Source organism: Bufo bufo, chromosome 4, assembly GCF_905171765.1.
Source record: "Bufo bufo chromosome 4, aBufBuf1.1, whole genome shotgun sequence".
NCBI lineage: Eukaryota > Metazoa > Chordata > Amphibia > Anura > Bufonidae > Bufo > Bufo bufo.
In genome coordinates, this window is record NC_053392.1 from 201,718,574 (window position 1) to 201,730,431 (window position 11,858).

The window sequence follows — 11,858 nt, forward strand, 5'->3', positions numbered from 1 at the left end:
GTGATCTGCCGTAAACAGTTGAAAATGATTTGCCACTTTGCAGAAGCTTTTTATGTTTTTAAGTGTCTACCTGATCGAACAGCTTTGTCTCTCATGTTGCTGGGGGGATCATTTATATGAACAGTTCCGGTGATGTTGGATTGACGGCTTTCCATCTGATGCATATCTTATTTGCATGTTGGCATTAAGCTACAGACTGCTATTAAACAATCTGTAGCCTACTGACGTGCAGCAGGAAAGTCACAAAGAATTGGTTTCTCTACTGTCTCCTTGCTCTAGGTTCCCATTAGCCATGCTTGCAACATTCACCTAGTAAAAGAACAGGGAATTGCAGAGTGAGGGAACAGCCTGCCAGAGTTCTCCTGATCTGGCATTGCTGAATATTACCGGAATGCCCACTGGCACCATTGACCATATTGGGTCCGACGGAGATCCGGCCACTACCCTGCAAATATGCTGGGATCCAGCCAGACAAAAAAATGTTGCACGCAAAGGTTTTTTGTCCGGGCGATTCCCAGCATTCTCTGCCGAACAGCTTGCCAGAATGCACAAGTGAAAGAAGCCTAAGAGACATTTAAGAATTTTTTTTAAGGGGGTTCTCTGGGATTTTCATATTGATGGCCTATCCTCAGGCGGGGTCTAATTTACTGGCACCCCCGCCGATCAGCTTTTTAAGGAAGCTGCGGCACTCACAGGAGCTGCGGTGAGCGCCACAGTCAGGGGTGCACCTAGCCTTTTTGCTGCCTGAGGCAAAACCTGAAATGCCCCCCCCATGTTAATTTCTTAGCCTAACCCCTTTGCCACAATGAAATCCGTCATTGCCCATGGCCCTTCCGCTGCCCCTCTCTTGACCCTACCTGGTGCTGACTGAGGCGCTCTTCTCACCTGGCCTCATTGGTGGTGCACCCCTGGCCGCAGCTTACCAAGCATAGCGACAGCGTCGTCCATTTGACAGCATTTGTGCTTGGTATTGAATGGGACTGCGCCATGCTTAGGCCGTCACTGAAAACCCTTTTAAATGTAAATTCTGAACTGGGAATGAGTTGATCTCGAGTTGTGTGCTTGTTGCTTACGGATGCCTCCGCTTTGCATTTATTTGGCTGCATATGATGAATATCTTTCATCAGTAAGTCGCCTATTATGTAAGTAGTGCATCAGTGCACTGCATGCGACTATTCAATATAAATGAAATGACTCAGAGATCTGATTTTGGAGACAAGATAATAACACTAATTTTTGAAAGCTGAACAATAACCACAATAACAGGTTTTCCAAGAGATTTTATTGTCCTCTCTGTTATCACACAACATTAAAACTTTATACTGTACTGAGGACCATTATTCTTTGGACACCAAGCCACAGGAAGTGCATGAAAAAGTCAAATGTATTACAGAAAACTGATAGTTCATGGCAGTACTTCAGACACATACAGTAGGCTATAGCTTAATAAATACTGTATGAACTTATGAAAGTCCCACATGAGAACCATATTGCCTTGAGCACCCGTTACAAACCAATACAAAAAATATCGCTGTCACTGAGGAAAAAAATAACTCTAAAAATAGGAATGGATATTAAAGTTTTTCCCTGGTGCAAAGCACTGGCCAGCCTTCCCATCACACATACACTGTAGATAGCATTTAAATCCTGAGATACTATTGTGTTACAATGAAATACAGCACAATTTATGGATTCTACAAGGTATTTTCTGGAATAGTATGGCTTCAGTGTAGTCAGGCAAAAAGCAGGTCACATTTTCCTTGTGCAGATGTTTCCTGTCATGAGCTGACGTAGGATTCTGTCCAAGCAGGTGAACTTTCATCATTCATAGCGTAAGGTGCTTTTCTGTGAACTTTCTTTAGTCGGAATAGTCTGCAGGCTGCTGCACGGTATTTTTTGGACATGATGTTGTATAGAATGGGGTTGATGGCAGCACTCAAGTAGAAAAGCACAAAAGATACCAGGTTACAATACTGACTGATCAGAGCTATTTCCCAGGATCCAGCTTCAAAGGATTTCGAGAACAGGTAGCGTGCCACATGAAATGGTAACCAGCAGAGGATGAAGGCAAACACCACCACAGCTGAAAAAGATACAAAACGTATATTAACGGCAGGTTCAATTAAAGGCGTTATCCCAAAAATCATTAACATAAACCATAAATCATTTATTGTTATTTTTTTGCTTTCATGTGTTCACAATCTGGACAGGATCAATATACTTCTCCCCCTGGCAGCTGACAAGACCATCTCTTCTTACTTCCCCTGCAGAAGAAGTCTTCTCAGCCATACTGTCATGCTACCGCACAGACTTTGGTCCTTCATTGACAAGCAGTGAAGGACCAAAAAAAGCTGCAATAAATTAAATGTACAGTTAAATTCCCCCAGAGGTCTTAAATGACCTTATGTGGGACACAAAGTGTAAAATAAAATATATATATAAAAAAAAATATGCCACCATACTCCTCAACCCCGAATCTAGCCCCTCTCCTACCCATGATAAAATAAAATATTATCACTGAAAAATGGAGCAAAAATTATTTACACAACCAAACGGGAAAAAAAGTTATGGCTTTCAAAGACCCAGGCACTAAAAGGACAGAAAATGCGCCTAGTCAGGAAGGGGGGTTAAGCCTCATTCACACGTCAGTGTTTCGCGTGTTCTCCGCGGACAGCACATGTCCCTATTCTTTTTTATATGTGTATTCAGACATTAGTGTTTTAGCACGGTCCGTGGGTCAGTGTTTTTAGCACGGAGGCATGCTCTATTTTATCCGTGTTCACGGATCCCTCACATCCATTATAGTCTATGGGTCCGTGAAAAACACGGATGCCATCAGTGTTGCATCCATGTTTTACGGATCATTAAGCAGAGATGTGAAAATTATTTTTCAGCTGTGCAGTGTCAGTGAAAGACGGATGCAACACGGACAGCAAAAAACGGACACACGGACCCAACACGGATCCTTCACGGACAGCTTCGCGGGTGCATCACTGACCACCTGCTCACAGATTTGAGCACGGACACGGACGTGTGAATGGAAGGTTTTCAAACCCAGAAGATGAAATTAACAGTCTTTTTAAGCACTTTCTGACCCTGCAAAACAATCTTAATAATTTTAAATGGCAAAATACTAAAGCTCTGCCAATAAGTCATTTCTGTGGACAATATGAAATATTTTTGCTAAATATTTTTTATTATAATTTTTTTTTATAAATGTAGCTGTTTTATAAAGTGGAACTCCTCTACAACTTTTATTGTAGCAGTTATACATGTACACATTGGTGTGTTTTATTATTCTTTGTCTTGTGCATGCTTGCTAAACTACAAAACTCTAACTGTATTATAATTGATTAGTCTACAGTATCTAGGAGGCAAAGCTTCAAAGGGGTTTTTCAGTATTTTAATATTAATGTCTGATCCACAGGATAAAGCGCCAATATCAGCTTGGTGAGGATCTGACACTCCGCGCCCCCTACAGGTAAGTTATTTCTGACAGACACCAGAGCCAGAAACTATAAAGTGAACAAGCTGAACGCAAAAGGCTCTGTCCACTGTGTAGTGGCTGTGCCAAAGTACTGGCGCTCAGTTCCCATTCATGTGAATGGGAGTCAATCTTCAGTGCGCTGGCACTGGAATCTACACAGTGGTCGGAGACTTCCGTCTACTCTATAGTTTCCAGTTGATTGGTGGGGGTAACGAGTGTCGGACTCTAGCTGATATTGATGACTTAGATATTGATATCCTCAATATAAGTCCCGGAAAATTCTTTAATAGTTACATGTACTGGTTTCACATGTCCATGGCTGTAGCCATGTCAACCAGAACAAAAAGATTCATAGGTATACATACATATTAATAATTCTCTCTTTTGACTCAACAACCTGAGGACGTGCATATTAAGTGCAACTGAATTACAGGCCATTTTGTTCTAAAGGATGTTCAATATCACCGATCTAAACCCTGTTTTCAATGCTCAGGCCAATACAGGACATGTAATGGAAATAACTGGGCTTTTCATTCTGACTCTGCATATATTGTCCACTGTAATTGATATGGTAATGTGCATGGATCCACTGAAATGCATTAGCGCAATATTCCGAATCTGTGTGATATAGATCTCATATACACTTGTATGCATGAGGCCTAACTTATAGAAGTTTAGGGCCCCTTTAAATAACTATACTCCGATATATGTCGGACTTCTAGGGTGTATTCACACAAGGTTTTTATGCTGCAACCATGCAATAAATAAATGCTGTTTTTATCAAACTTTTGTTCTGATCCTGATTTGTTTTATAAAACCATTTACTAACATTTTCTTGGAACAGAGATTTATGAAGCTGTCTCTAAAAGAGAAACTCTCTTTGTTGCCCATAGCAACCAATCAGCACGCAGCTTTCATTTGTTATAGTGCTCTTGAAAAATGAAAGCTTTGCTGTGATTGCTCTGGGCAGCGAAGACAATTTGTCTTCTCAATAATTTTCATAAATCTATGGCAAACTGCAGGGTACTATATGTAAAAGATGGTTTTCAATGGTAACGTTTTTGACGTCCCTGTGGAAAAATGTGACAGAATTGTGACAAACAGGACACAGCCATGGGGCTAAACGGCCTTCAACAGTGTTCAATGGGCAGCATGTCCTGAAAACCCTGTCAATTCACAAAGTCCTATTCACCACAGTTCAACATCTGGCCGCTGTGGTCATTTACAGTTCAGTGTGCGAGTATGATGATACAATAAATCGTTTGGCGATCGTTTAAAAGGTCTTCACATTGGCTGATGCAAATGGTGGATGAGCGATCGCTGGTACGATCGTTTGTCCAAATTCGAATTGCATTCTGTCAGCAGAACATCCTTTGTTTACACATAGAGATGTGCTGGTGGCCACTTTTTTCACCCAAACAAGCCACGCCCTAACTCCGCTAAGCCACATCCCTGTAACGGTGCCGGCAAAAGAACGGGAAGACCTAAAGATCAGCTGCGCGGGGGCTCGGAGTGCTTCTCTCACCCTCAGTCAGTCAGAGTGACACGACCGACCGCTGCTGGGGGTGAGACAAAGCTTGGGACAATCAGTTTGTGGCTGCAGATCACGCTCAGAGTGTGGACCTACAGAAAAGGAGGGCCCCCAGTATCTGTCCAGGCCTTGTGCTGGACGGAGGACCGGAAACCGGACTAGCCTAAAGCCAGACGTCTGGCCACTCTACCTTTACGTTGTTATTTAAAAACATTTCTGTTAGGTCTTCAGCATGAAATAATCCTTGTGAAATCTGATGAAATGATGCATCCCATGCCTGAAAATGGGGCTTCCCCGTATTTTAGCAGCAGAAATGAGTAGCACAGCACTTGTTTTACACAGAACCAATGAAGACTAGTCCCATTGAATGACAATAGGGTCATCTACCCAGAACACATCTGTGGCAGACCCATGCTATAAATTCAAGTTTAAGCTTCTCATTTCTGCTGCAGATCTTCTAGAACAATATGTTTCGGATTTGCAAAATGCAAATACCCTTAATTGGTACAGTGTATATTCATTTCTAAGGGTGCATTCACATGACAGTGGAAAACGGATGTGTGGTGGCCATATTTTTTACAGCCATCACACAGCACTTTTCTGAACCATAGCAGTCTATTGAGCTATTCACATGACCGTTTTTTCAACTGCCAGTTAATAGCAGCCACCAAAAAATAGGACATGCCCTCTTTTTGGCTGTTTTGAAATCAATGGGCCTGTTTTCAACGGCTTTTTAAACTGAAGTGCACCCGTCTAACTGCCATTAAAAACGGGTATACTACGTAAAAAAAATACCTCAGCACAGACGCCCTGGGAGCACTCCCTCATCACAGGAGGCAGCAATATCTGATGCTTCCAGCATGTTCAGGTGACGTGTCTGTTTTTTGTTTTTTTTCAATTTGTTGGCGCTAACAGGGGTTACTGGGTGACAGGGTTGCCAGTTTATGGACTGGGGGCACTGTATGGGGGCATTATTTAAAGAGGACCTTTCATGGTTTTTATTTATTCTAGATAAATACCTTTACCTGCGGGGGACCTCCTGCTGATGCTGCCACCCTGCCTGTTGTTTTTAAATATCGTTGTTATTAAATATGCGCCCCGCTGTGCCTCCCTGTAGTTTTCTAGCTCAGTATGTTAATACTGAGCATCGGTACAGGGAGAAGGAGGCGCCAGGGTTTCTCAATGGGCGTCTCCTTCTCCCTGACTATGCCGCGATCCATTCAGAGCTGAGAGCGTCACAGCCAGGGAGAAAAAAAAAAACCTCACCTTCTCCCTGTCTGTGACGCTCTCAGCTGTGATCGGATCGCGGCACAGCCAGGGAGAAGGAGACGCCCATTGAGAAACCCTGGTTTCTCCTCCTCCCTGTACCGATGCTCAATATTAACATACTGAGCGGGAAAACTACAGGGGGGCACAGTGGGGCGCAGGAGTGATATTTAAAAAAAAAACAAGAAGGGTGGCAGCATCAGTGGGGGGTACCCCGCAAGTAAAGGTATTTATCTAGAATATATAAAAAACCATGAAAGGTCCTCTTTAAACTGGGGGTACTGTACTGGAGCATTATTTAAACTGGATGCACTGTACAGGGCCATTATTTAGACTAGGGGCATTGTATGGGAGCCATTATATGTGCTGGGGGCACTGTGGGGGCATTATTTATACTAGAGGCACTGTGTTGGGCCTTAAAAAACCCAATAAAATTCATCCATTTTAACATATATATTTTAATGGATATTAAAAATGGACAGAAAACAGACATTAGAAATGGGTGAAAAAATGGATGCACAAATTGATGCAAAATGGCCATGAAAAACTGACAGTTTATCCGCTCCTATAATGCAGACGTTTGCATCCGTTCAGAACGGATCCGTCTGCATTATAACTTAGAAAATTTTCTAAGTCTGAAAGTAGCCTGAGCAGATCCGTTCAGACTTTACATTGGAAGTCAATGGGGAACGGATCCGCTTGAAGATTGAGCCATATGGTGTCATCTTCAAGCGGATCCGTCCCCATTGACTTCCATTATAAGTCTGGACGGATCCGCTCGCCTCCGCGCGGCCAGGCGGACACCCGAACGCTGCAAGCAGCGTTCAGGTGTCCGCTCACTGAGCGGAGCGGAGGCTGAGCGCTGGCAGGCGGATGCATTCTCAGCGGATCCGCCTCCACTGAGAATGCATTAGAGCTGAACGGCTGCGTTCGGGGCCGCTCGTGAGCCCCTTCAAACGGAGCTCACGAGCGGACACCTGAACGCAGGTGTGAAAGTAGCCTAACTGACCTTTTTTTTACTGTCGTGTGAATGTACCCCTGAGTTTCTAATGTTGGGCTACTACCGCTAATGGCCACTATTGCAGTGTCCAAAGTCCCAGTCAGATATAAATCCACTCCCTCTTTATTACAGTGCCAGTGTCAGTCTCTGCTCTGGTTCTGGCATTATAGTAATGAATGAGGAAGACTTGGATCAAATGAGTTTTCCACTCTCCTGATACTGATGACCTATCCTCAGGATTGGATATGAATTACCTATTTGTTTGGCTCTGACACTCCGCACCCATGCCGATCAGATGTTCCCTGCAGTCTACGATGCTGGAACTAGCACTTTGAATGGAAGAGGAAGAACAGCTCAGTTCAGAGTGCAGTGGCCGTGCTGGGTTACTGCAGCTCAGCTCCCATTCACTTCAATAGGAAATAAGCTGCAGTAACCCAGCACGGCCACTGCACTCTGAATGGAGCTGTGCTACCTTCTCCATTCAAAGAGCTAGTTCCAGCACTGCAGGCTGCAGGGAACAGTTGATTGTGGGGGGTGCAAGGTGTTGGACCCCCACTCATCAGACATTAATAACCTATACTGAAGATAGGTCGTCAGTATCAGGAGCCTGGAAAATCCCTTTAATAGTACTACAAATTATACCTAGATAATGTTTGTGTTTTAAAAAGTAGAGTATATAACTTCAAATTGCATATCAATTGATAAAACAAGAGTTTAACATCATAAGACAATTCATTTTCTTTAATAAGAGCAGGTACTTATCATTAAGCGATAGTTTATCTGAGCCTACAAGCTATGGGGCAGGAGTATGCAATAAATAACTGACTACAATGCATGACCTCCATGTAGGGATTTCCTGTGATTGTGTTCATAGTAGCTATGAAGTGTATATTCTCATTAGCTTCACGTTTTATACTGGTTTACTACACAAAATAAGTTTACATGGCTCTAACACAGTTTAGGCTGAGTTCACATCAGCGTTCAGCCTTTCCGTTCTCCTACTCCATTATAGGAGCAGGAAAACGGATTTGGCACATAACTGAGCCGAACGGAGCCTACGGGCCCCATAGACTATAATGGGGTCCGTTAGGTTTACCCTTAGAAGATGATTTTGCAGATGAGACAAAAATAGTGCATGCAGGATTTTTATCTCCGCTTCAAAAATCTTCCTCTGGACGGAAACCTAATGGACCCCATTATAGTTTATGGGGCCCGTAGGCTCCGTTCGGCTCAGTTATGTGCCGAATCTGTCCTTTCCGTTTTCCGATATAACGGAGTAGGAGAACGGAAAGGCTGAACGCTGATGTGAACTCAGCCTTAGCTATTTGTCCCATAGGAGCCTACGTGTCTTATAGTTTCATGTGCAAACACAAATTTGAATGTAAAGTATATTTAGTTTTATTATTCCTTTGGTGCAGGGGCAACCAATGTACTAAGCAAAAATGATTTACTTTGAGGAGCCACAGGCTGCTAATAAGATGAAAGCTCACTGAATGGCGGGGAGCCCAGTTACTACTTACCATGGAAACCTCAGCTAAACATCTTTCTTCAAAAGAGAAAAGATTTTCTGTTTTATTAACCCTAGCACTTTAGCAGTGTGGTCTTATAGTCATTTTGACAACAAAATGAACCAGATGGCTACTTTTGGCCAGATTGACACATAGCATTTTGCAGTGTCAAATTGGCCACAAACCAAAACACCCTGTAGGTAGACCTCAAAAATATTTTGCTATAGACATTTACCACTATGTTTTAGAGCCTTAGAGGAGGTTTTGAGGCAGGTTTGCCAACCAAAGCCAGAAGTGGATCCCACAGAAAGGAGAGGTCTAAGTCATTCCTTTATATTTCCAATTCCTTTTGAATTCCCTTCTGATATTGGATGAAAAACTTGAAGGACAATCTGCCTCAAAAACTCCTTAAAAAAACTGTGAACCTACCCTAAGGCTCTAAAACATAGTGGTCAGATAAAAATCTATAGCAAAATAATGAGAGATCTACCTACAGGGTGTTTTGGTTTGTTACTTTTTAGTTGCGCTTTAGGGACAGTGATGTTTCTTGCACAACTCAGCACCTTCTAAATATGGAGAGCTTTTAGGCATTTTTTATCTATAGGCTTTTCAACAGAACTTGCAAAAACAATTGGACAAACGATGCATAAAAAACACCAAAATTAAAGATAAAAAAGCAGACAAAGTGATTGAACTGCTATTTACAATGCAGAATGCATAAAACACAATATAAAAGACCGCCAAAAAACGGATTTGAAGATTATAGGTACATAAGTAACTAGACACAAAGCTAAATACCATAAATACTAGACCTTAAAATAGATAGATAGATAGATAGATAGATAGATAGATAGATAGATAGCATAAAGAGAGCTATTATGAGTCACTGGTTATGAAATTGCTAATAAGCATTAAGAGGTGAGATAAAGATGACTTCATTGATAATGATATATCATTTCATATTCCAAAGTATATGAATACAACCAAAAAGTCATAAAATACTCAAAAACAAATAAATACAATATAAATACTGTTAGAGGAATCTAAGAGAATGGTAGAAAGCACAATACATAAATATCAAGAATGGCTTTCCTACCTAGCATTTTGACAGTCTGTTTGTTATTCTTGTCCCTGTGAGAGATACTTGGTCCTAAAGAGTCAGTCTTCCTTCTCCACAGTTTCCTTCCAATAAGGCTGTACAGGACAGTGAGGCAGAAGACAGGCAAGAAGAAAAAAACACTTGATGTCCACACCATGATAGTGAGGAGCCCAGACTTAACTGCATACTCGGTAGCTTTACATTCATTTGTTTCTAGAGGGTTGGTCCCATTTTCATGTTCAACACCGACCAAGACAAAAATAGGTCCTGCGCTAACAAAAGATACTGCCCAAAGAACAAAGATGACAAATTTCACTCTTCCCTTGGTGATGACTACCTTAGCTTTTAAAGGAAAACAGATGGCAAAATATCTCTCCACACTTAGGGCTGTGATGTTTAGAATTGTGGAGTAAGTGCAACTTTCACTGATGAACTGAAACAGCTTGCAGAGGAGGCTTCCAAAATTCCAGGGTTTATATTGCCAGAGCTTGTACAAATCAAGTGGCATACAGAGAAAGATTAGGAGGTCTGAGAATGCCATGCTGGAGAGATAGAGGTTTGTTGTAGTTTTCATATCCTTGTACTTGGACACTACTAGCATGGTCATGATATTACCAAATATCCCAATAATAAACAGAAGAACACAAACCACAGTTATTACTGTAAGAACTGGGACTGGGAAAAGATACAAGGGGTCTTCTGGCCAGGTGTAATTATTGTAGTAATCCTTGGTTATATTGTCTGAAAAGCTTTCACTGGGCATGGTTCTCACCTGGCCATAAATAAAGTTGTGGGACGTTCTCACCATGAAACTTCAGAACAAGCATATGACACTTCTTCATTTCCACTGGAGAATTGTGCTGACCTTTAGAGAAATTCAGGTATGGCAGTAGCAAAGGACCACATCAATGTACAAGTGCAATTTTGAAGAAGCAGGTAGAGTATAGACATCATTACCTTCAACAGGTTGATCTTCCATGGCCCAAACCAATAGGTACTGAGGACATCTGTGTAGGCTTCAGTCAAGGATCAACTGAGGTCTGCACCCCAGTTCATGGTAGAATTTCTGAAAAAAATAACTGAAATAAATGTTTTCTTGAATATCATGTCCAAATAAAACAATTCCTCTGGCATTCTTCTTAGAGGGTCTAGTCCTGTACAAGCGCCACAGAAATCTGGAAAGAGAATGGGAGAAGAGAATGGTCAGGTCTGATCTTTCCCTTGCTGGGTATTGAAGATTATACTGTATCCCAGCAGCTAGACTTGCATGAAGAAGCTGGAGAGCGGACCTCAGATCCTCAGCACGCCCCTTCTCCCTCCCATGTACTATAATTCTGTATGCTTGCTTTCAGGTTCCTGAGCTCTAGGAACTCCCAGCCTGCGCAGGTTGCAGAAGCTTGTGTAGAAAATACACTGATCTGATATGCTGATGTTATTAGCTGCTACATTGTATTTTATACTATACACATGCATTTATTATATTTATTACATGCCTGATATTTGGTTATAAAAGACAGGCACTGCAGTAGGTGACTGAACATTAACAAGATTGCATATATGAACCATTTCTATGGTTAGGACAGGAGCAGACAAAAATGATATATACTGTATATGAGCAACAGACCAGGAAAATGCTGATTCTCTGCTGAAAGTATCAATGGTCAATGGCACAAAGCAGAAGCCTTTCCTGTGTTACATATTCATGATACAGTACATGTAAGGTGTTCCTGTGAGGTACATGATCATTTAAAGCGGTTTTCCAAGTGTTTAATTCTGATGACCTATCCTCAGGACAGAGCATTAGTATCTGGTCTAGGGTAACCTATCAGAAGGCTGCAGCGCTCACTGGAACGCTGTGGTCTCCTCAAACCGCTGATTAGCAGTGCTGACGGGTGTCAGACCCCAACCAATCAGATGCTGATTACCTATCCTGAACACTCAGAAAACCCCTTTAAAGGGAACCTGTC

General features: G+C 42.0%; 1 protein-coding gene across 1 annotated transcript; it reads right to left on the reverse strand.

Annotated features, from left to right (window-relative positions):
- Window positions 1-1,295: 1,295 nt before the first annotated feature.
- GHSR (growth hormone secretagogue receptor) lies at window positions 1,296-11,146 on the reverse strand. The gene is made up of 2 exons (XM_040431071.1): window positions 9,889-11,146; window positions 1,296-2,083 (listed from the first exon to the last, which is right to left on the reverse strand). Exons 1-2 carry the CDS (start codon window positions 10,697-10,699, stop codon window positions 1,779-1,781), a joined length of 1,116 nt encoding a protein of 371 aa, XP_040287005.1. The 5' UTR covers window positions 10,700-11,146; the 3' UTR covers window positions 1,296-1,778.
- Between the last annotated feature and the right edge of the window lie 712 nt (window positions 11,147-11,858).